The sequence below is a fragment of the Lepidochelys olivacea genome, assembly GCF_965140295.1.
Source record: "Lepidochelys olivacea isolate rLepOli2 genome assembly, chromosome: 1".
In the NCBI taxonomy this organism is placed as follows: Eukaryota; Metazoa; Chordata; order Testudines; family Cheloniidae; genus Lepidochelys; species Lepidochelys olivacea.
Window position 1 is genome coordinate 1,619,605 of NC_140411.1, and position 25,570 is coordinate 1,645,174.

The 25,570-nt window shown below is 45.6% G+C and overlaps 1 protein-coding gene across 1 annotated transcript in view; it reads left to right on the forward strand.

The window, feature by feature from the left end:
* The window catches only part of LOC311514582 (olfactory receptor 52R1-like), a gene marked incomplete at both ends in the record, with an annotated part of 34,157 nt that extends 22,292 nt beyond the window's left edge, over nucleotides 1–11,865 (forward strand). Inside the window, one exon of the mRNA XM_084617149.1 lies at nucleotides 11,557–11,865. Within this exon, the coding sequence (XP_084473275.1) occupies nucleotides 11,557–11,865 (309 nt within the window). The remainder of the gene's footprint in view (nucleotides 1–11,556) is intronic.
* Between the last annotated feature and the right edge of the window lie 13,705 nt (nucleotides 11,866–25,570).

Below are 25,570 nucleotides of genomic sequence, written 5' to 3' on the forward strand. Positions count from 1 at the left end.
TGGGAGGTTTAGGTTGGATATTAGGAAAAACTTTTTCACTAAGAGGGTGGTGAAACACTGGAATGCGTTACCTAGGGAGGTGGTGGAATCTCCTTCCTTAGAGGTTTTTAAGGTCAGGCTTGACAAAGCCCTGGCTGGGATGATTTAATTGGGGATTGGTCCTGCTTTGAGCAGGGGGTTGGACTAGATGACCTCCTGAGGTCCCTTCCAACCCTGATATTCTGTGATTCTACGCCCTACCCCCTATTCCTTCAAGGCTCTGCTCCCTGACCCACCTATCTCCCCAGCAGACCTGATCGGTTAGGGGTTCTCAGACCACACCTCCTGAATGGGGCCGTGAAGGTCAGGAATATATTTTGTGTGCGTGTGTGTGTGAGTCTTTGTGTATGTGTGCACGTGGGTCCATGTGTTTGTGTGTCCAGGTCTGCGCACTCATGTGTATGTGCACATGCATCTGTATGTGTGTGTTTGTGTGTGTGTGTGTGTGAATGTGGTCCATGTCTGTGTGCACGTGCGTCCGTGTGTGTGTGCATGTGTGTCCATCTGCATGTGTGCATGTGCGTCCGGGTGTACACATGTTTATGTCTGCATGTGCACCTGTGTGTGTGCGTCCGGGTGTGTGTGTGTGTGTGCGTGCGTGCACTCATGTAGTTCTGTGTGTGTTTGCATGTGCGTCCGTGTGTTTGCACCCTCAGAATATCCCACAGCCCAGAGGTTTAGCACCCACACCTGGAATTTGGGAAACCCACTTTCAAATCCCTGGTCCACTGAAAGTTTATTTGTGCAAAATGGAACAGCTCCAGCCACGGGGACTGAGAGCTCCACCCAGAAAGCCATTTGCCTGCTGTTCAGGGCACACGTGTGACATGGGAGACCTGTGTTTCTGTCCCTGCTCCGAATCAAGTAGAGCAGAGATTTTGGATCTTGTTCTCCCACGACTCTCTTGGGTCCCTAAGGAAATGTGCTGACCTGTCCTAGGCACCTCGCTCCAGGAGAGGGCTCATAGCGGACAGTCCCATGTGGAAATAGGCACCTATCTCTAGCTCATCATCCAGGCTCCTAGAAGCCCAAATCAGTGGAAGTTAGGTGCCTTAGAACCCATGTGAACCACTAGAAAATCCCCCCTTTGGATGAGTATTCCCCATGGACATCTCCATTCAAGACCTATCAATTAGCCAGTTCTCACTCCATCTAATAAATGCTCTATTGATACTCTCTGATGCTAGATATGCGGACAGCGTTGGCAATGGGGTTTGTTGCAGGGATTGATTCCTGGGTTGAAAATGTCAGCCGGGAGATTCATAGATATTAAGGTCAGAAGGAATCATTATGATCATCTAGTCTCACCTCCTGCACAACGCAGGCCACAGAATCTCACCCACCCACTCCTGCAAAAAACCTCTCACCTATGTCTGAGCTATTGAAGTCCTCAAATCATGGTTTAAAGACTTCATGGTGCAGAGATTCCTCCAGCAAGTGACCCATGCCCCATAGGAAGGCAAAAAAACAAAACAAAACAACACAACAACAACAAAAATCCAGGTTTATACAGGGTAAACTCATAAATTGTTTGCCCTCTGTAACACTGATAGAGCGTTGCCCCCCCATACCTTCACCCCAGGTATTAATACATACTCTGGGTTAATTAATAAGTAAAACATGATTTTATTAAATACACAAAGTAGGATTTAAGTGGGACAAGCAGTAACAGACAGAACAAAGTGAATTAACAAGCAAAATAAAATAAAACACGCAAGTCTGTGTCTAGTACTGTAATAAAACTGAATACAGATAAAAACCTCACCAGCTCCAGTAAGCTTTCTTTTACAGACGAAGCTCCTTCTAGTTACTGTCCTTTGTTCCAGTTTCTTTCAGGTATCCTTGGGGGTGGAGAGGCTCTCTCTTTAGCCAGCTGAAGACCAAATGGGGGGTCTCCAAGGGGTTTAAATAGACTTTCTCTTGTGGGTGGAGACTAATGTGGATACAGATACATTAGTCAATATTCCTAACTTCAGATACGGAAATGGGCTTTCAGTTGTTCCATCTCTAGGATAGCACCTTCCTTCCTTCACCACAGATCTCTTTTCTCTGCCCTCTCCTCTGGTCTCCCCTCTGATACCAAGACTGGAGCGGGCTGTCTGGAGGCTTCCAAAACACAGATAATGATCATAAATAATCAACAAATAACCATCAAATAATTCAGACAAATCAGGGCCTACCACACACACACACTTTGCCATTAGCTACAGAGGAAGGTCAAACCATGCTTGCCAGCTCCAGAGTGTTAGTAACTTGAATACAGGTGGACACAGCACCGTTGCTGGGCTCGCACAGGAGAAGTCATTCAGTCTCATTCCAGTGCTCAAAAATCCAGATGCTCCGCATGAGAGAAATACCCTGATTAGCCAGATGAACAGGAAGAGAGCTCAGCTGTGGGAATGCAAGTGCCCTCCAGCTGGGGCACTCCTGGAAAGTGTGACTCAGCCTGGAACATTCAATTTCAGTTCCACCTGGGAGAGACTGGGAGGAAATGAACCAAGAGGGAGAGAACAAATCAATGTAAACAATACTCCAGTCTCTACCCTGCCTACAGGGCACCCTTGTTCCAGGGCAGCTTTGTGGGGAGGGCGAGGCCTCTGTGCCCAAGTCAGGCCCCCAGCTGCACTTTATCTACAGAAACATTCTGTGGGTGTTGGTTTTATTGAGCTTGTTGCCCTGAAGCTTGTTTTATTGAGCTTGTTCCAATGGCTGTGATACCTTGGCTGATTTCTCAGTGGGAGCGGAAGTGGAGTCCTGGAGTTCACACCTCGCAGGAACGGGGATCTCGCCAACCCCAGCTAGTTCTGAAAACATCAGATTCACCTTGAGAGGATGGCAAAGGCTCAGGCTCCCTCTTCCAGGCTTTCCTCTGCATCCCATCCAATGAACAGTCCCTGACAGAGCGGGAGTCCATTTCCCTCTTGGTGTGAAGGAGAGACCATAGAAGCCGAGACTCCTGGGTTCTGTCATCCTGCCACAAATTCTCTGTGTGACCCTGGCCAATTCATGTCTCCCTCTGCCTCAGTTTAGCAAGTTGTATAATGGTGATATGTTCATAGTGACTTTCCTTTGTTAGGGATTTTCAAGATCCTTCAGTGAAAGGTGCTGCACAAGATGATGGTAGTTACTGACAGGGTGGATTTGATTTAAATCACAATTTAAAGTCAGGAAGACTCAATTCAATCATGGATTTCTACATAAAAGTGCATTCTTGTTAAGACATATTCTTCACAACTCAGAGATAGATGGAGGTTTTGTTTTTAGAAGGTACACACTATAGATTTTTAGACAGTGATTTATTCTGAAACTTTTCAGATTAGTTTTACAGCTATATCAGAATATGAATGATTGTTCGGTAATTGAAGCAGATATTTATGAACTCATTGGGAGGTGAACTATCTCCAGTTCAACAGGCTAATCATTAATATTTGGAGGATTTTAATAATATTTGGAGAACACCACCAGACAGATATTTAAATTGTTTTATTTAACTAAATCAACAATGTTAAGTATTCTGTTTTCTTTTCTTCAACAGAAAACATCTAATATTATAACAAAACAAGTATATGTCCCTCGTGTCTCACATTTATCTATTCATTGAACTTTCTGAATCTTTGCACTTTTAGAGAGAGGTAAGGGATTGACTCTGTGTTCACAAATTTGCAGAGGAACAATAGAGTTGAGGTCTATTATTTCTCACCTCTAGAGATCATTTATTTATCTTAAAACATTTTTGCTGTTAACAAGCATGTTACCTCTGGAGACACAAATCCACAGTTTGAGAACCGCAAAACTAAACATCTCTGATGGTGTCTTCTAGACTGAGCATGGAGTCCCATAGAAAGTTTAACCTAAATAATCTGTACAGAAGCCTGTGGAACCCCATAAGATTGAGCCCCTAATCCATGAACGATTGGAACTCATTTACAAAACTTTTCCATGATGAGATATCTTTGAGTTTTAAAGTATCATAATTAAAACTACCTTTAGACAGGTTTTTTCCTCAAAAAATGTTATCAAAAAAATCTGATTTTTTTTATTTTTTTTTTAAATCATTGATTTTTATCCACCCTGGTTACTGATGAGAATTACTGATGTCTGATCCTTTAGTGACAGCCCGGTGTGCCTGCACAAAGTATTTTTGTCTGCCCTGAGTAATCTCTCTCCAGATCTGTCTGTCTACTATCTACCCAGCCATCCTGGCCATTTACAGGGTATCATACCCTGAGCGGATCTAGGCATTATCCCTAATTTTCTTTGTAATCAACTATAATTTTTAAATATACACAAATGCACAGAGCAGTCAATTCCTCTGTGACTCAGAGGAGAGCCCAAGAGTTCTCACCTCCCTTTGGGAAGATCCCTTAATTGCTGTTTATTTCTAAAGCTGGATAAGTAGCACAGAAGCGCAGACAGGCCTGTCTCCAGCCTGTTTACATTCACATGCCGCTTCTCCAATAGAGGCTGATTGAACCCCCGTGGGATTGCAGAGCTATATTATAAATGGTGCTCAGCCCTGTGTTGGCTCTCGGCGTGGGATGCTGCTGCAGATGCTGGGGTGAGAGAGGTGTGGGACACGGCTACCTGAGGGGGATTCCCAGGGAAGGCGCTTCCATCTCAGGATTCACAGGTACCCATCTCTCGCTGAGGAGCTCAGCTGCTCAGCAAATCCAGTGCAACATGGGCGTGCTGGGATAGAAAGTAAATCTGTCTGCGTTTTTGCTCTGCACAGCCATTAAACATCCCCGGGCTCTTGCCACAGGTGATGAGTTTGCTCCAGTATCCCTGGCCAAATTTGTCCCTCTGTTCTTTGTCCCTGTCAAGGTTCCTCCCCCACTCTGAACTCTAGGGTACAGATGTGGGGACCTGCATGAAAACATCCTAAGTTTACTTTCACCAGCTTAGGTTAAAACTTCCCCAAGGTACAAATTAATTTTATCCTTTGTCCTTGGAATATCCACTGCCACCACCAAACTCTAACTGGGTTTACTGGGAAACGTAGTTTGGACACGTCTTACCCCCAAAAATCCTCCCAACCCTTGCACCCCACTTCCTGGGAAAGGTTTGGTAAAAATCCTCACCAATTTGCATAGGTGACCACAGACCCAAACCCTTGGATCTGAGAACAGTGAAAAAGCATTCAGTTTTCTTACAAGAAGACTTTTAATAGAAATAGAAGTAAATAGAAGTAAAGGAATCACCCCTGTAAAATCAGGATGGTAGATACCTTACAGGGTAATTAGATTCAAAACATAGAAAATCCCTCTAGGCAAAACCTTAAGTTACAAAAAAGACACACAGACAGAAATAGTCATTCTATTCAGCACAGTTCTTTTCTCAGCAATTTAAAGAAATCATAATCTAACGCATACCTAGCTAGATTACTTACTAAAAGTTCTAAGACTCCATTCCTGTTCTATCCCCGGCAAAAGCAGCATACCGACAGACAGAGACCCTTTGTTTCTCTCCTTCCTCCCAGCTTTTGAAAATATCTTGTCTCCTCCTTGGTCATTTTGGTCAGGTGCCAGCGAGGTTACCTTTAACTTCTTAACCCTTTACAGGTGAGAGGATTTTTCCTCTGGCCAGGAGGGATTTTAATGGGTTTACCCTTCCCTTTATATTTATGACAGCCCCCCTCCCCTGGCTGATGGCCTCCAGCCCCAAGGCAGCTGCATTTCAGTGCTACTGTGGATTTTTCAGGATGAAAGGTGTTAGTAGATGTACAATAGAGGGCCAAATTCTGCATCTGGGGTATGTGGTTTGCTTAGACCTTGTGGAGGCAAAACTCCCCTTGGAGTAAGAATTTGAGTAAACACCTCAGGAGCCGGAGGTTTGTTAATGCACAGACATTATCACTTCCTGCTCTTGCCATTCAGGGCTCTTGCTGTTAACTCGGGATGGGGGCGGTGGGGGGCTGTTACCTGACTTTTATTTCCTGGAAAACATGGAGGCGCGAGGGATCCTCACCAGAACAACAACGATTCCAATTTTGCAACATGGGCAAAACATCTTTTCTCCCCGTTTCATTCGAGAAGTCGGCTGAACTGTTATGCCTGAAACTTTCAAAAAAACAGTCAGTGAAACTTTCAAAAAACACTTCAGCCGGAAGCAGACATGCAGCATGGGAAATTTCAGTCCAAACAGTTAAAGTTTGGTAAACTTCTCAGCAACTGAAAATCAGGTTTTCTAATCAAAGTTGTCAGGCTGCCTTAGCTAACGGTGGTGCCACCAGCATCACCTACAATGACCCATCCGTTTGTGAATCCCATTCAGCTAGCTCTGTGCTCCAATAATGTCTGTGGCAAGGAGTTCCACAGGCCAAATACACATTATGTAAACAATTTTCTTTTGTCACTGTTACATGTCAAAATTTTTAAAAAAAATTTTAAAAAGTTTTTTTTAAACGTTCCCTTTATTTTTTTTGTCATTTATGTTTAACACAAAACTGCCCTGTATTTGCCTTTTTTTTTTCTTTTGGCTCTGCTGCTGCCTGATTGCATACTTCTGGTTCCGAATGAGATGTTTGGATATCTGGTGTTCATAACTCTATGGTTCTACTGTGGATGCTCTTTCTCATCCTCCTTGACTGCTAATGACCTGGAAAGTATTTTAACATCTCATGTGATACGAGTACCTTATACTGCTCCTTTCAATTTCCATAACTTCCAATTTGTATTGTTTTTTATCTTTTTTTCCCTTTTCCCCATTTATTATTTATTGCTTTTTCTCCCCTAATTTTTGCCTTCACTTTGCCACGAACCACGTTTTTAGCCAAAGTTGTCCACTTTCTTAAATGTGGAATCTTCTTAAAGAACTGGCAATGTTCATTCACATTTTTTCTAAATTATTCCTCCCAAACAGCTTTGCTGATAATTTCTTCAGCTTTGTGGAATAAACCTTTTTGAAGCACTAAGCCCAGGTCTACACCTGGCGGGAGGGTGGGGGGGGCGAATCGATCTAAGATACGCAACTTTACCTACGAGAATAGCATAGCTGAAGTCGATGTACTTAGATTGACTTACTGCGATATCTTCATGGCAGAGAGTCAACTGCTCCCATTCCTCTGTAGACTCCGCCTGCGCCTCTCGACGCGGTGGAGTACAAGAGTCAACTGGAGAGCGCTTGGGGATCAATTTATCGTGTCTAGACTAGACATAATAAATCAACCCCCAATAGATCGATCTCACAGTGTCGATCCCCGCCATAATGTAGACCTGCCCTAAGTATCTACAGATATTACTGGTTGGGAACTGTTCTCTGTTTGTCCATTTGAATATAATCACTTCCATTCTTTATTTTGTTCTCCTCCATCATATGCCCCCTTATTTGTCCCTTCTCTTAACTAAACCATCCCGGGCATTCCAATCTGTCTGCATATGGCATCCTCCCCAGTCTCGGCTATCCCCTTTACATCTGCTATATGCTTTATAGAGACTGGATGATGCCCAGGTCTTTTCTCGGAGATATGTTCCAGCTGGGATTCCTCCCCAGCACATGTTTGGCAAAGGTTTAGATTTTTCCCATTCTCACATTTTGAGCAACTGGGTGAATGGGGAACTCCCTATAGCACAGACTCTCTAGCCTGGGTTTCATTGTGTAAGCAGAGTCAGGATGAGCTCCACCCTGACATCTGGTGGTGAGGTGTGGCAAGCTGTGGAAAAAAGAGAAGGAGTACTAGTGGCACCTTAGAGACTAACCGATTTATTTGAGCATAAGCTTTTGTGAGCTACAGCTCACTTCATCAGTGCATTCAGTGGAAAATAGAGTGGGGAGATTTATATACACACAGAACATGAAAAAATGGGTGTTATCATACACACTATAAGGAGAGTGATCACTTAAGATGAGCTATTATCAGCAGGAGAGTGGGGGGCAGGGGGGAAGAAAACCTTTTGTAGTGATAATCAAGGTGGGCCATTTCCAGCAGTTAACAGGAATGTCTGAGGAGCAGGGGGGGGGTGGGAAATAAACATGGGGAAATAGTTATACTTTGTGTCATGAGCCATCCACTCCCAGTATCTATTCAAGCCTAAGTTAATTGTATCCAGTTTGCAAATTAATTCCAATTCAGCAGTCTCTCGTTGGAGTCTGTTTTTGAAGTCTTTTTGTTGTAATATTGCAACCTCTAGGTCTGTAATTGAGTGACCAGAGAGATTGAAGTGTTCTCCGACTGGTTTTTGAATGTTATAATTCTTGATGTCTGATTTGTGTCAATTTATTCTTTTACATAGAGACTGTCCAGTTTGACCAATGTACATGACAGAGGGGCATTGCTGGCAGATGATGGCGTATATCACATTGGTAGATGTGCAGGTGAACGAGCCTTTGATAGTGTGGCTGACGTGATTAGGCCCTATGATGGTGTCCCCTGAATAGATATGTGGGCACAGTTGGCAACGGGCTTTGTTGCAAGGATAGGTTCCTGGGTTAGTGGTTCTGTTGTGTGGTGTGTGGTTGCTGGTGAGTATTTGCTCCAGGTTGGGTGTCTGTCTGTAGGCGAGGACTGGCCTGTCTCCCAAGATTTGTGAGAGTGTTGGGTCGTCCTTCAGGATAGGTTGTAGATCCTTGATGATGCGTTGGAGAGGTTTTAGTTGGGGGCTGAAGGTGATGGCTAGTGACGTTCTGTTATTATCTTTGTTGGACCTGTCCTGTAGTAGGTGACTTCTGGGTACTCTTCTGACTCTGTCAATTTGTTTTTCCACTTCAGCAGGTGGGTATTGTAGTTATAAGAATGCTTGATAGAGATCTTGTAGGTGATTGTCTCTGTCTGAGGGGTTGGAGCAAATGCGGTTGTTATCGTAGAGCTTGGCTGTAGACGATGGATCGTGTGGTGTGGTCAGGGTGAAAGCTGGAGGCATGTAGGTAGGAATAGCGGTCAGTAGGTTTCCGGTATAGGGTGCTGTTTATGTGACCATCGCTTATTAGCACCATAGTATCCAGGAAGTGGATCTCTTGTGTGGACTGGTCCAGGTTGAGGTTGATGGTGGGATGGAAATTGTTGAAATCATGGTGGAATTCCTCAAGGGCTTCTTTTCCATGGGTCCAGATGATGAAGATGTCATCAATATAGCACAAGTAGAGTAGGGGCAAATACTCACCAGCAACCACACACCACTCAATAGAACCACTAACCCAGGAACCTGTCCTTGCAACAAACCTCGTTGCCAACTGTGTCCCCATATCTATTCAGGGGACACCATCATAGGGCCTAATCACATCAGCCACACTATCAGAGGCTCGTTCACCTGCACATCTACCAATGTGATATATGTCAGTATGTGCCAGTAATGCCCCTCTGCCATGTACATTGGCCAAACCGAACAGTTTTATTCTTATAAAATAATAAATGGACACAAATCAGATGTCAAGAATTATAACATTCATAAACCAGTCGGAGAACACTTCAATCTCTCTGGTCATTCGATTACAGACCTAAAGGTTGCAACATTACAACCAAAAACCTTCAAAAACAGACTCCAACCAGAAACTGCTGAATTTGAATTAATTTGCAAACTGGATACAATTAACTTAGGCTTGAATAGAGACTGGGAGTGGATGGCTCATGAAACAAAGTAAAACTATTTCCCCATGTTTATTTCCCCCCCACTGCTCCTCAGGCATTCCTGTTAAGTGCTGGAAATGGCCCACCTTGATTATCACTACAAAAGGTTTTCTTCTCTCTTCCCCCCCACCCCCCGCTCTCCTGCTGGTAATAGCTTATCTTAAGTGATCACTCTCCTTACAGTGTGTATGATAACACCCATTTTTTCATGTTCTGTGTGTACATAAATCTCCTCACTGTATTTTCCACTGAATGCATCCGATGAAGTGAGCTGTAGCTCACGAAAGCTTATGCTCAAATAAATTGGTTAGTCTCTAAGGTGCCACAAGTCCTCCTTTTCTTTTTGCGAATACAGACTAACACGGCTGCTACTCTGAAAGCTCTGGAAAAGAACTTCAGGGGCCAATCTCATTTGTATAGGCACACCCACCCCGCCTAGAGTGAGGCCATGGCTGCCCAAAGGGTCACTTTGGCTACTGTGGGATCCCCAGTGTCTCTGTTATTGGGGCAGGAAGAATAAATTGTTATTATACTGATTATGGGAATCAAGGACAATGGAACTGCACCTTTTGTTATCATGGAGTGACTCACCATCAATTAAGTAGCACTCACTAGGCAAGGGACATGGGTTCCAAAACTGTGAATTGAGAGAGAGGTTGGAGGTAGGTATTAGTGCCTGGTGGTGTAGGCCCCTTTGTGAGGGCCTGAAACATCAATTGCACCTCTGTCTCTCTCCACTGTGGAACATCAGAGCTAATTTTGGGTCTGTTAGGAGTCTAGCTACAGGTGCTGAGCTGAATTCACTTTGGCCTTATGGTGCCCCAGCACTAAGGCTCCCACTACTACAAGCTGAAATCGCTAAAGAGCTAAAATTACTAAAAGCTGAAATCACTGAGCACTGTGTTAAGTAGTTGGGAGCCTGAAGATCTATTGCAGAGTGGAGCAGAGCAGATGATGGGAGCTGCTTGTGGGATGCTGAGCGGAGAAGTTCGTGGGATGGCGGGAGCTGCTTGCAGAGCAGAGTGGTTTGTGGGACGGCTGGTGGAGCGGAGCAGCTTGTGGGGCAGATCAGAGTGAAGCTGCAGGACAGTCAGCTTCAAATTATGTAAGGTGCCCCTTACCTCTCCCCCCCCACACACACACACATTTTCACCCACACTAGGGAGTAACACTCTACAGATAAACTTTTGAACTCTGAGGCTGGACTTTTGCGTTGTTGGACTTTTTGGACTTTGGGTGATTTTTGGGTTGCTGGACTCGAGACGTTTGGGTTGTTGGACTCAAGAACCCGAGGGAAAGGACATGGCCCAATTTGCTGGGGCGGGTCTTTGCTCATGGTTTGGTTGATGAACTCTAGTTGTGGTGTTTTCCCAATGTAATGCTGATGTCATTTACCTCATGTTATTAAAGATTCTCTGCTACACGAAGACTCTGTGCTTGCGAGAGGGGAAGTATTGCCTCTTTGAGGTGCCCAGGGGTGTGCGTAAGATTTTCCCAGGTCACTGGGTGGGGGCTCGAGCCACTTTTGCATTTGCTTTGATGAGAGGGAACTCCTTTGTACTGAACCCGGCCCTTGCTGCTATCAACTCGGCCTGGCAGAAGGGTTACAATTGCATGAATGAACAATGATGGATAACCAGTATCCAAACTCATGTTTCCTGATGGAAGCTATTAAGTTTTCCCAGATCACAACATGTAGAATTACTGATGCATGGAGGACCATAAAACATGGAATTGGTATTAGTAGGGCCAGTGGTTCATAATTAATTTCTCTAAATAATGAAAGTGTCATTTTTCATTGTGTGAAGGGCAACCAACCTGCTTCACCCATAAGAACCAACATCATCCCCCACACACACTGCGAGCACATGGCCGTGGTGAAGCTGGCCTGCGCTGACATCTGTGTCAGTAGTTACTATGGCCTCTCTGTGGCAATCTTGGTGATCAGTATGGATGTGCTTTTTATCGCTGTGTCCTATATACAAATCCTCAGGGCCATCTTCAGTCTCCCCACAAAGGACTCCCGACTGAAGACTTTTGGGACTTGCATCTCCCATCTCTGTACCATCTTAGTCTTTTACATCTCAGCTCTCTTCTCCTCCCTAACGTACCGGTTTGGCCAGAATGTGGCCCTGCACTTCCACGTTCTCATTGCCAATGTCTACTTCCTGGTGCCCTCCATGCTAAACCCCATCATCTACGGGGTGAGGACCAAACAGATCAGGAACAGGCTGCTACGGCTCTTTACTCATAAAGGGATCTAAAATTTTCTCCTGGTGCTCTGGCTCTCACACTGAGCTCAATGAAGATCTGGAAGGTGACATGGTGCTGGGCCCTACACTTTCCTGACCTTACTGTGCGTTATCAACGTGACAAACTGGTAACTTGATCCCTGAAGCCCTGCCCTCTGCCCAACCTCTTCCCCTAAAGCCTGAACCTTGTTCCACATCTTCCCTTAAGGCCCCACCCACTTCTGTGACTATTCCCCCAAGGTACTACCCTTGTCATTCACTCCTCTCATCCCCTCTCCCCATCCCTTGCTGGATCATCTCCACCTCCCTCTCCCACCAGCTGGGCTTCCTCTGCTCTGGGGTTAGGATGGGAGCTGCTGCAGCCTAACAAAGAGCCTGCAAGTGAGTGCAGCCAGGACACACAATTGGGGCCGACAGCTATATAAGGTAGTGAGTGACATCATCTTGTGTTCTTCTTTCATCACCCAAGAAGTCTCCTGGAAACACCCGAGGAACAAAGACTGAACTGGTGGAAGTGCTGGACCCAGGCTAAAGGGATGTTTAGCATGTGAATGGAACACCTGGGGCTTCCAAGTTGTAAAGCAAGGGTAGCTGGCCCCATAAGAATCTGCTGCCTACTTGTATCATCTCTTAGGGTGAGAATATGCTATTTATAACTCATCTGTTTAGCATTTTAAATTTAGTTTGTGTGTTTTGTTTATTTTCCAGGTAATCTGCTTTAATCTCTTTGCTATCCCTTATAATCATTTAAAATCTATCTTTTATAGTTAATGAATTTGTTTTACTTTATCTAAACCAGTGTGGGAGTGATAATTCAGGGGCAAAAGGCTGCTATATATTCGTCTCCATATTGAGAGTGGGGGAAAATTTTATGAGCTTGCAATGTACAGTTCCCTGTGCAAGGCAAGATCATATAATTTTGGGTTTATACTCCAGAGGGGGTTTGTGCCTGAGAAGCTGGAAGGTGCCCTAGGTTCAGCCTTCCCAGGCAGGAGCTGGTCAGAGAGCCTGTCTATGTGTGACAGCTCGGTGTGTCCCTACCCGTAAGTATGCTGGTGAAAGTGCAGGCTGAAGCCTGGGGGACTTTACAGCTAGCCACAGCAGTACAGTAAGAAGGAGCCCAGGCTGAGGGTTGGGATCAGGATTCTGAGGCAGGCAGGGGATATTGTGCATCATACAGCTTGTGGGCCCTAAAGCTCAGCTACAAACCCCTGAGGGAAGAGACCATCGTGTGGCTTATTTCTTTAGCTTTCAGCTCCCTTCATTTCCTCCTAGTTGGGGGCTTGAAGCAGGCAAGATCCCTTCAAAGGGGATGGGCTGGGAGCCCTTTGTCCTGAGCCAGGCTTCAGGAGCAAGGCAAGGGATCAATTTGGAAGCTAGGAGGACAAGAGCTGAGAGAGGTTGAAGGATAAGCCCCAGCTTTAGTTGGGAAGCTGGGATGCTGGGCAGAGGCGGGGGTGGCTGCGGTAGCTGATAATGAGGGAGTGGCCCAACTTGATGATCACTTTAGATAAGCTATTACCAGCAGGAGAGTGGGGTGGGAGGAGGTATTGTTTCATGGTCTCTGTGTATATAATGTCTTCTGCAGTTTCCACAGTATGTATCCGATGAAGTGAGCTGTAGCTCACGAAAGCTGATGCTCAAATAAATTGGTTAGTCTCTAAGGTGCCACAAATACTCCTGTTCTTTTTGTGAATACAGACTAACACAGCTGTTACTCTGAAAGCTGAGGGAGATAAGTGGCACAACTTCCATTCGTCCGCTATTTACACACCTACAGGGCACCATATCTGGAACTACAGGGCACCCATTGCCCAGGAGGTGAAGCTGAACAGTGAAGCTGAGTCTAACATACGCTCTGCATGACGCTTTTGATCTCTATATCTGGAACCTCTTTAGCTAGGCTGTTAGGCAGCATTTGTGACAGGGTCCTCCCGGGGTTCCATCTGGAACTGGGATACCACTCAGCCCCCTGACTCACCAGCCTGGGCTCCCTCTAACACTGTACTGCTGTGACAACCTACAAAGATTTCCACCCTGCACTTTCACCAGCATACATACAGGTAGGGACACACCCAGATGCAGTTACAAGGAGACTCTCTGACCAGCCCCTGCATGGGAAAGCTTCTCCCAGCTGCTCAGGTACACCCCCTCCTCTGGAGTAAAAACCCAAATTATACCGTATTGCGCTGCATGGGAAACCATATAGCGTAAACTCATGACATTTGTCACCTCCTTCAATGTGGAGAGGAATATGGAACAGCGTTTTGGTCCTGAATTTTGATACGGCAAACTAAGTTTATTAACTACAAAATATAGATTTTAAAATATTTTAGTGATAGCAAACGGATCCAAACAGATTACCTAGCAAATAAGCAAAAACCGCAAACTAAGCTTAATATACTAAACTGATTGGATATGAATACCAATTTCTCACCCTAAGAGATGATACAAGCAGGCTGCAGATTCTTAAGAGGCCAGCTGCCCTTGCTTTACAGCTTGGAAGCCCCAGGTGTTCCATTCACGGGCTAAACATCACTTTAGCCTGGATCCAGCACTTCCCCCAGTTCAGTCTTTGTTCCTTGGGTGTTTCCAGAAGTCTTCGTGGGTGGGGAGAGAAGAACACCACATGGTGTCACTCCCTGCCTTATATAGCTTTTGCATATGGTGGGAACCCTTTGTTTTAAAGCTTAGTTCCCAGACTGGTCTGTGAAAAAACACTGACATCTGAAGATGCAGTCTAGAGACATGTGGTCACATCACATGTCTTTGCAGAGTCATAGAAGCCATTAATTCGAGGCTGCCGGGAAGGCTCCCCAGGTGGGGGATAAGCTTCTCCTAAGGCCTATTGTTGTTTCCTAATGGCCCATTGCCCTGAATAGGCCCTTCCCACCCAGCTATCTAGACTGAAAAACCCTGTCTAGTGGGTGTTACCCAGGTGTAGTTCCATTTCAAATACAGATACATAGCCAATATTCATAACATCTCACACAAAAATGATACACGCACACAAATAGGATAATAATATTCAGCAAATCATAGCTTTTCCAATGGAATACCACGTGACCTATCTTGCATAAAATGCATTATAATTATGTCATAATCACGTCATATTAATATCACTGTGGAGAATATGGGGTGCAGCGTCACAGCATTATCCTCGTGTCATGGACTGACTGAGCCATATGCAGCGATCAAGTGATTGACCCAAAACCACACAATGAGTCAGTGGCAGAGCTGAGAACAGTGAATCCTGATCCCCCACCCCACCCCAGCACCATTGCTCTGGCCATGAACTTCCATTGCTCCTCTGGGTTTTATTAGACACACTGAGGCTATTTGTGTGTCGTGATCAATGGAGTTGCCGTCCTTCTTAAACAGGAGGAATTTATTAAAGAAACAGCTAAAAACTACAGCCACAAAACAGGTTTCCACACAGTTCAGTCTTCAGCCTTGTCTTGCTTGTTTACCAGGGACCACACGCTGCCTGGAACTGTACACAGTGCATAGAGGCTGTCATAAATATAAAGGGAAGGGTAAACACCTTTAAAATCCGTCCTGGCCAGAGGAAAAACCCTTTCACCTGTAAAAGGTTAAGAAGCTAGGATAACCTAGCTGGCACATGACCAAAATGACCAATGAGGAGACAAGATACTTTCAAAGCTGGAGGGGGGGAGAAACAAAGGGTCTCTGTCTGTGTGAGACTTTTGCCGGGAACAGAGCAGGAATGGAGTCTTAAAACTTAGTAAGTAATCTAGCTAGGTATGTGTTAGATTCTGTTTGTTTAAATGGCTGAGAAAATAAGCTGTGCTGAATGGAATGGATATTCCTGTCTGTGTGTCTTTTTGTAACTTAAGGTTTTGCCTAGAGGGATTCTCTATGTTTTGAATCTAATTACCCTGTAAGGTATCTACCATCCTGATTTTACAGAGGTGATTCTTTTACACTGCTTTTTTTAGCATGCTAGCTTGAACCCCACTACCACAAGTCTGTCTACCTGTGCTGGGAGGTTTACTCCCAGCTGCAGTGTCAATATGCTCTTAGGTGCTACCATAATAGTAATAAGACTAGCCCAGACTAGACTGTGGTCTGTCAAGTCTTCCCTACTTCTCTGGAGGAAGTGGATCTAAATGGCTTTTAATTATATTTGCTTTGTCTCTCTCCTCCCTCCTCTCCTACTGCTCTTAGCCCTGGTCTACACTATGAGTTTAAGTTGAATTTAGCAGCGTTAGACCGATTTAACCGTGAACCCATCCACACAATGAAGCCATTTTTGTTGACTTAATGGGCTTTTAAAATTGATTTCTATACTCCCGACCCCCCCCCCCCGACGAGGGGATTAGTGCTGAAATTGACATTGCCTGGTCGAATTTGGGTTAATTCGACATTGGGTCTATTCAACATTGGTGAGGCCTCATCTGGAGTAAGGTGTCCAGTTTTGGGCCCCACACTACAAGAAGGATGTGGAAAAATTGGAAAACGTCCAGCGGAGGGCAACACAAATGATTAGGGGACTGGAACACATGACTTATGAGGAGAGGCTGAGGGAACTGGGATTGTTTAGTCTGCAGAAGAGAAGAATGAGGGGGGATTTGATAGCTGCTTTCAACTACCTGAAAAGGGGTTCCAAAGAGGATGGCTCTAGACTGTTCTCAGTGGTAGCTGATGACAGAACAAGGAGTAATGGTCTGAAGTTGCAGTGGGGGAGTTTAGGTTGGATATTAGGAAAACCTTTTTCACTAGGAGGGTGGTGAAACACTGGAATGTGTTGCCTAGGGAGGTGGTGGAGTCTCCTTCCTTAGAAGTTTTTAAGGTCAGGCTTGACAAAGCCCTGGCTGGGATGATTTAGTTGGTGATTGGTCCTGCTTTGAGCAGGGGGTTGGACTGGATGACCTCCTGACGTCCCTTCCAACCCTGATATTCTATGATTCTATGATTCTACCTTTTCTTTAATTAAAATTCTTCTTTTAAGAACCAGATTGATTTTTCATTGTTCTTAAGATCCAAGGGTTTGGGTCTGTGTTCACCTGTACCAATTGGTGAGGATATTATTATCAAGCCTTCCCCAGGAAGGGGGGTGTAGGGCTTGGGGGGATATTTTGTGGGAAGATGTCTCCAAGTGGGCTCTTTCCCTGTTCTTTGTTTAACCATTTGGTGGTGACAGCATAGGGTTCAAGGCCAAGGCAAAGTTTGTACCTTGGGGAAGTTTTTAACCTAAAGATGGTAAGAATAAGCTTAGGGGGTCTTTCATGCAGGTCCCCACGTCTGTACCCTAGAGTTCAGCGTGGGGAAGTAACCTTGACAGGGGTCATCACCCATATCCTGGCTAGAACATTCACAGGAAAGTCCATCAGGTGGGCATAAACTTCTTCTAAGGCTTATCGTGTTTCTTAATGGGCCATTATCTTGAATGGTGCATCCACAATGTGCTGGCTAGACTGGATGTAAACTACCTTGTGGAAGGTTTCAGAGTAGCAGCCTGTTAGTCTGTGGGTGGATGTTACCCAGGGACAAACACATTTGAAATGCTGGTATAGAGGTAATCTTCATAACTTTAGGTACAAAAATGATACATGCACACAAATACACTAATCCTATTTAACAAATCGAAACTTTTCCATTGAAACCATACGTGACATACTTTACAGAAAACACGTCAGAATCATATCACTGTGGTACATACAGTAGTGCCTCACTTGACGTTGTCCCGGTTCATGCTGTGTCCTTGTTACATTGCTGATCTATTAGAGAACAGGCTCGTTTAAAATTGCGCAATTCTCCCTTACAACGTCCTTCGCCTGCTGGCTCTGTCCACTGCTTGCAGGGCTTTCTGGAGGAGCCCCTGCTCGTGGGGATGAGAAGGGAGAGGGCAGAAGCCCCCCTATCAGCTCCCCTAAATTCCATGCAAGGAATGAGGCTTAGCAGCTGCCCAGCACCAGTTCAGGGGGCCTTCCTCCCACTGCCCTGCTGCTCCTGACCTCTGCCTTGGAGCTGCTCCCGGGAGCCTCCTGCTTGCTGGGTGGGAGGGGCGGGGAGAGGATGTCCCCTTGCGCCTGCCCCCCTGCTCCATACCCCCTCTCCACAAAGCAGAGAAGGGGGGATAGGGCTCAGGCACAGAAAGGAGGGAACTTGCTGGAAGCAGCTGCTTCCTGTCTGAACTTGCTGATTTGATTAAAAGGGCAGCGTACTGGAAGTGGGGTCAGCGTACTTAAAGGGGCAACCCACGTCTCTCTCTTTCACTCGCGCAGCCCCCCCACCCCCTCCCCAGCACTTTGGAAAGTCAGCGCCTGTGCGGCCGTGCAGGTGCCATCAGGAGGAGGGAGTGGTGCTCTCCAGTGGGGTAGCGTGGGCTTCATCATCATGTTCGTTTTTTGCTGGGAAGTGTTTGCAGCCCCTGGCCTGCGTCTATTGTGTTTCCTCCCTCCTGCGTCCGCCCATGCTGCCTTGTAGAGCGTGAGACGACAGTAACAGCAACGTGCTAACCCCTGAGGGCTCAGCCGAGTGCTACTTCATCATTTAGCAGCAAGGAATTCCCTGGGAAATAGCCCACCCTCTGACTCCTCCACCTCAACCAGGCTTCACAGTCACTCATTGCTGTGCACAATATTAAACTCTTTGTTTAAAATTGTTTAAAGCTTATAATGTATATGTATATAATGACTTTTGTCTGGCAAAAAAAAAAATCCTGGCACCTAACCGCCCCCCGCCCGCCAATTTACATTAATTCTTATGGGGCAATTGGATTCGCTTAACATCGTTTTGCATAAAGTCACATTTTTCAGGATTATAACTACAACGTTAAGTGAGGAGTTACTTTATGAGGACGCCAGGGTGGTGCTTTGAGGTGCAGAATACCACAGCTCCCCTCTTGAGTTTACTGCAGGTGCGTTAGTCACTGACTAATGTGAAGGCAGCGTGACCGAGGCCCTGTTTAAGGTTTGAACATTCAACTCAAAAGAGTTGTAAGTATTGTAGTGTTTTCCCCATCTGTTCTTCAAAAGTTGTGTGTGGTTTTTCTGGGTTGCTAGAAAACCTGTCTTTGTATCTTTGCAGCATTGTTAACCACTGTGCTTTTGTAACTGGTAGTAACTCAATAGAGATATTCACCAACGCAATGCAGTGATGTGCCTCAGTTTCCCCTTCCACAAAAACAGACTCCAACGACAAACTGCTGAACTTGAATTAATATGCAAACTAGATACCAGTAACTTGGCTTTGAATAGAGACTGGATCATTACACATATTGAATCTATTTCCACATGTTAAGTATCCTCCCACCTTCTTGTCAACTGTCTAAATGGGCCATCTTGATTATCACTACAAAAGATTTTTTTCTCATGCTGATAATAGCTCATCTTAATTAATTAGCCTCTCACAGTTTCTATGACAACTTCCACCTTCTCTGTATGTATATATTGTCGTGGAAAAATTAACCATGCATTGTGTTTGGACCAGAACAAAGCCTGAGGCTTCTTTATTTAAGCAGGCACCTACAGGGAGAGTCAGCTGGAGCTGCTCTGACGTAAACAGAAATACAGGAGCTTATATTGCTGAAAACCACAATTTGCCAGACCCACTTTCTTTAACAGCATTTTCCTTATTTGGCATTTAGTGCAAGCTTCAACGGTAGCTTTGCCTTACTTGGAGTTTAGCAAAAACAAGCTTTTCCTGGTATGGACAGGTGTTTCTTTTGCAGTTAATGGTTTTTTTTAACTTTTAGCGGTTGTGGTTACATTTTTTAAGCTGTTCTGTTGCAATTGCCCCTTAATGGAATTTTCCTCACTCTCTTCTTATGCTTCATACAGACAGTGAGCTTGACCAAAGTTTTAGGCCTAGAAGTTTAGGCCTGCTAGATTTTTCCTTTACATTATCTATCTTCTTACTCTATGTTCCATTCTATGCATCCAATGAAGTGGGCTGTCGCCAATGAAAGCTTATGCTCTAATAAATTTATTAGTCTCTAAGGTGCCACAAGTACTCCTGTTCTTTTTAGGTGTATTATGGTTTCCCTCCTGTGACAAGCTTTGAGCCTGTTTACAAGTGTTAGGTGAGAAGCCCTATCTCCATAGAAGCTTCTTGATAACGACTCCTAGCATGTCCAAAAGCTTTTCCCCAAAATCATGCATGTTACACCTTTTCATAGGATTTACTGTCAGTACCAAGCTCTTTATTGTAAGATTTATCATTTGCTTCAAACTTTGCATCATGAGATTTAACAATAACACCAAATCTTTTATCACATGTAGGTGTTTTCAAGTATTTTTTATAATACCAAGCCTTCTGCTTGTACAGTTTGGTTTGTTCAATATCCATTGTGTCTTTCAACTCCTCCCTGAATCTTACCATGTGTTTATTTACTGGGTTTCCTTTCCTCTCAGTGCCCCTTTCAGCAGGGATTTCAGTTGAAAGTCATCTTTGGGGTCTTTGCATTCCAGGGTCTGGTGAGGTAAGGACTTAAAGGGACTTTGCATGTTGGCTAGACCTCTGTGGTGCTGTTTCCCAACTCCAGGGTTATGCTCATTCAAACAATCCACCTCTCCGCTCGGGCTTTCCTACGCTCCCCACTCCCAGCACTGGGACTTTCCCACCCCTTTCCCAGAGGGTTGTGATCTGTGCTCTCTGGGCTAAGAGGTGTGTCTTTCCCGGCAGCTCTTTCCGGGCAACTGCCTCCTTACCAGCCCAGGATATTTCTTCCTCCCCTCTGCCAGGTGGGTCATTAGCATTTTCACAGACAACCCTTTATTCAGTAGGATCTGCATCCTGTTTTAAAGAGACAGAGTTAGTTTTCACAAGCATGTAAGGAACAAAGTCCTGAAAAATGGAGAGCTGGATTTGGGTACCCTCCATCATCCCTCTGTCTACAGTTCCCTCTCAAAGCCTGAGACACAGGTTGGGTGCCTGGGTGCACAGATGCTGAATCAGCCATTCTGTTCTGGGCGTCCCCCCCCCCTTGTGATCAGTGCGGGGACATTCCTGTCCTCCCCCAGTTTCCTCCTGAGCCCCGCTACATGCATACCCAATGCTCTCTATCCTCTGTTCAGCGGTGAAGGGCTCCGACCTAAAAGCCTGGAAAGTTTTCTCATCTGCAGGCACTACACCCCGCAGCTCTTTCTGAGGTGGTGTTGCCTCCCGCGGCAGTGTTAAAGGAACCCTCAGATCCCCCCTCAGTGGTTTATACGATTCCATCACCCTTCTCTGGGCTCCCCTCTGGAAGACATCTTCCTTTGCTCCTGAGCATAGGATTTTCCCCTTGCTAAACTGAATCTGGTCATTTTTCTCCCTGACACTTCTCCCACTCTGAGGAGATGTCACCTTCAGCTTCAGGGCAGGAGCTGGTCTCAACCACCTGCACCTCTGGAAGCATGCAGCTTCTCCCTGCTGCAGAGGAATCAAGGAGATGCTCTCTCATTCCTTCAGCACTTCCTGGGACTTTATCCTTTCCCTCTGGGGTCCCAGCAGATTGTTCCTTCTTGGTGCAAGCTTACCCTTAACGCCCCGAGCTACACAGAAGAAATCATTGCCAAGTAGGATAGTATAACAAGGTGCTGGGCATGAACTTCTGAGCCAGCCCTCTGTCACTCCATCCCAAAGAGCTTCAGCTTTGGCAAACCTTACCAAGCAGTAACTGTAGTGGGGATTTGACCATTAGAAATATAGATAGCTGGGTTTGTGATAATCCAGAACAATACATAGTGAATTGCCTGGGTTGTGTGAAGGTAGCAGATCTCGCAAGACGTCCAGACCCACTTACGTGTAGTGTTGGGGAGAAGCTGGTGGTCGTGGTACATGTACTGCCCGTAACAGAGGGAAAGGTAGGAGAGAGGTCCTGGAGGCCAAATTTAGTCTGGAAGGCAGGAGATTAAGATCCAGGACCTCCATGGCAGCATTCTCTGAAATGCTTCCAGTTCCACCCGCAGGGCCAGGCAGAGAGACAGAGCTGCAGGATCTCAATGTGTGGATGAGACGAGGGAGGAGTGGTTTAAATTTATTAAGAACTGGGGGAAATTTTTGGAAAGGAGGAGCTGTTAAACTTAGAGATGATTATGTGATTGGTATTAATGTCATGATGCTGGTAAATGTTGTTAATATTGGACCCAGATGTGCTAGTGTGAACACTCTGGCTGTGGCAGAATTTTAGCCAGGGGGAACGTAATGGGACTTTTGGCCCCTCACGGAAATGTAGTGAGGATTTTTGTTTGGCCAGCTCCCAGTACTGAAAGGAAAAGGAAGGGTCAACGGAAAGCCAGGCCCCTGAAACTCACAGGATCCAGGAGCAATGGGGAGAGGTCAATGCTCCTGGTCAGCCTGATAGACGGGGCAGACAGGAAAATGAGTGAGTCAGGAGGCTGGGGAGGAGGGGTCGGGGGTCCCATCCTCCATGTGTGCTGGGGCTGCCTGGTCCACAGTGGGGCCGAGATAAGGAGAGACCAGAGGCCCGGGCTGAGCTGGGAGCAGAGCTGTGTTGGCCAGAGCCAGAGGTGTCAGAGAAGCATCTCGGGGAGCAGTCAGTTCTGGAAGCAGAGCCAGAGCAATGTGCGGCCCCAGCTCTGCGCAGACAGCTGGCACAGGAAACCCTGAGCGAACCGCCCAATGACCACAAGATACACCAAGGTACGAAGGTACCAGGCCAGGTTTATTGTCGATGAAGCACAGTACTAGTATCCCTCAGATTCTCCCAGACCACGAGTACAGGTTTTCCCATCACAATGGGCCAGCTCAGTGAACAGCGGGGCTTTCCATTCCTCCCTAGGCAGTATCCACCCTGGTCTTGCCAGATTCTGTGAGCAGGGCCTGCCTCTTGCTCACAGCTTGTCTTGGCTTTATATCAGTAAAGCTTTCACTACTTCATTCCCCCACTTTTTTGTCTTTTTGTCAGGAGGATGTTTGTCCATCATCCAGGAAAACCATAATGCACGGACTGAAGATGGCTCCATGGCTAAACACTGCTTTCGTCTCAGAAATTACAGGTACCCATCTCTTTCGGTTCGGCAAACCAAGTGCAACGTACTCATGAGGGGACAGAGAGTAGGTCTGAATCTATTTCTGCTCTGCACAGCCACTAAATATCCCAGGGCCCTTGCCACAGGTGCTGAATTTCCTCTAGTACCATTAGCCAAAATGCCCTTCTTTGCTGTGCCCCTCAGTGATGGCTCCAGCCCTAAGGTGGCTTCATTTCCGTCACACAGTGGATCCTTCAGGACGAAAGCTGTTAGTCGAGGTCCAGTACAAGGCCAGAATCGGAGGCCGTGGGCCGTAGTTTGCTCAGGTCCCAGTGAAGCGCTGTGGCACCACGCTGTTGTGTTTTGAGTGTAGACAAGCCCTCAAGCAGATCTTCCAAAAAAACATCCAATCTGGAGTAAGAACTGAGTAAAACCTCAGGAGCCAGCTGTGTGTTAATGCACAGAGACCGCCACCTCCTCCCTTTGCAATTCAGGGCTTGGGCTGTTAAAGGTGGGGGGAGGGAGTGGGGCTCTTATGAGAATTTATCTGCTGAAAAGCATGGAGGTGCCAGGGCTCCTCACTTGTATAAATACAACAATTTTTCAGTGTGGGCAAGACTCCTTCTCCCAGAGCTTCATTCCCAAAGTTGACTGAACTGTTATGCCATGAAACTTTCAAAATACAATTCAGCCGAAAGTAGACACCCAACATGGGAAATTTCAGGTTAATGGTTGGTAAACTTATACGCAACTGAAAATGAAGTCTTGTCATTGAAGGTGTCAGACAGACTCAACTCTGGGTGATGCCACCAGCACCACCAACTGTGGCCAATTCATTTGTGAATCCCATTCAGCTAAGCTCTTTGCTCCAATAATGTCTGTGGCATGGAGTTCCACAGGCCAAATATGGATTATGTGACCAGTTTTCTTTGATCAGTTTTATATGTTTAGAGTTTCAATATAATTGAATTGAATGGTCCCTTGTTCCTGTGTTATGAGACAGAATAAATATAAATACCTGAACTACTTTCTATATTGATAGGTTCATAGGGTTTATAGTCAGAAGGGACCATTAGATCATCCAGCCTGACCTCCTGTGTAACACAGGCCATTCCATTTCTCCCCGTTACCCCAGCATTGAGCTCCATAACTTGTGATTGAGTAAGACCGGGTCTACACCAGGATTTTATATCATGGATCAAAGAGCAACAGGGTTAAAAGGAGCTGCAAGGATCAGCTAGTCTAACCTCTGCCGAGATGCAGGATTTGTTGTGTCTAAACCACCCCAGACAGATGAGTGTCCAGCCTCCTGTTGAAAACCTCCAGTGAAGGACTTTCCACAACCTGCCTGGGCATCTGTTCCATTGTCCTGCTGTTCTTACAGTTGGGAAGTTTATCTGAGATTAAATCAAAATCTGAATAGCTGTAGTCTGAACCCATTGCCTCTTCCCTGCCCTATGTGGCAACAGGGAACAACTTTCCTCGATCTTATTTATGGCAGCCTTTCAAGTATCTCAAGACCCCTCTCATGTCCCCCCTCAATCCTCCCTTTTCCAAACTGATCATACCCAGTTTCTTCAGCCTTTGCTTGTATGGCTTGCATTCCACCATGTTGATCGTCTTCGTCACTTGACTCTGGATCCTTTACAGTTGCTCTACACCCTTCCTATATATTGGAGACCAAAACTGGACACAGTACTCCAGCTGAGGCCTCACCGTCACCAGGAAAAGGGCTACTCTCCTCTCCCGTGACTGGCAAGCTATGACTCTGCTACTGCAAACGAAAATTGCATTTGCTCCTTTTTGCAGTAGAAAAAAAAATCTCACCCCTAAGAAATGTAGCTAGAGCAACCTAACCCTGGTATATGCAGCAAGAAGTCTACTGAAGAATTCTTCATTGAACTAGCTCTTTTCCCACAAGCTGCATGAAATCTGCCAGTAGGTATTGACATTCCTATGGCTGGAGCGCAGCTCGGACGGCACAGCGTCCTCTCCCGAAATACTGAGCAGATTCAGCAGATCCACATTGTCCCAAGCGTGGAGCCACCATGGCCAGCTGGGAAGCTGTAATGTGAGCACTCCACACCCAGCAAACGGAAAGGGGAATTTTAAAATTCTTGAACCTTTAAAGGGAGACGGGCAGAAGCTGTTCGCCTCTATGGAGGGGAGAGGCGTTGAAACTGTTCACCACGGCACTCAGGATGGGCAATGCGGGACGCCTTCCGGAGGCCAATTTCAGCGATAAAATAAACAAAAAATTTCCGTAAAAGGCCTTAAACCTCTTGTCAAGGTGGTTACATTCTGTCACTGAAACTGAGGAGTTCCGTCGTTGAAAGTGAATTTGCAGTGTGAACACTGCCACTGTTTCTTCATCAAAAACTGTTTTTTTGCAAAAAAAACTTGGTCATGTAGACAAGGCCTAAGAAACAATGATGAATAACCAGTATCCACATTTGTGTTTCCTGCTGGGGCCCAGTAAGGTTTCCCACACCACGATGAATGGTAATTAATGAGGCAGGGAATAAAATATGGAATTGAGATTAGTAAGGTCATTTGTTCATAGTTCATTTCTCTGAATTATTAAAATATCATTTTTCAGTGTGTGAAGGGCGACCAATCTGCTTCACCCATGAGAACAGCCCCCAGTAGTGCGTGCATTGACTCATGTTAACATTGTCTCTCCATCCAGATAGTTTTACTGTGACCATCACTCTGGGCATACAAAGGAAGTCACAGAAACACGTGGTACAAGCAGGAGACACCTTCTCTCCTACTCC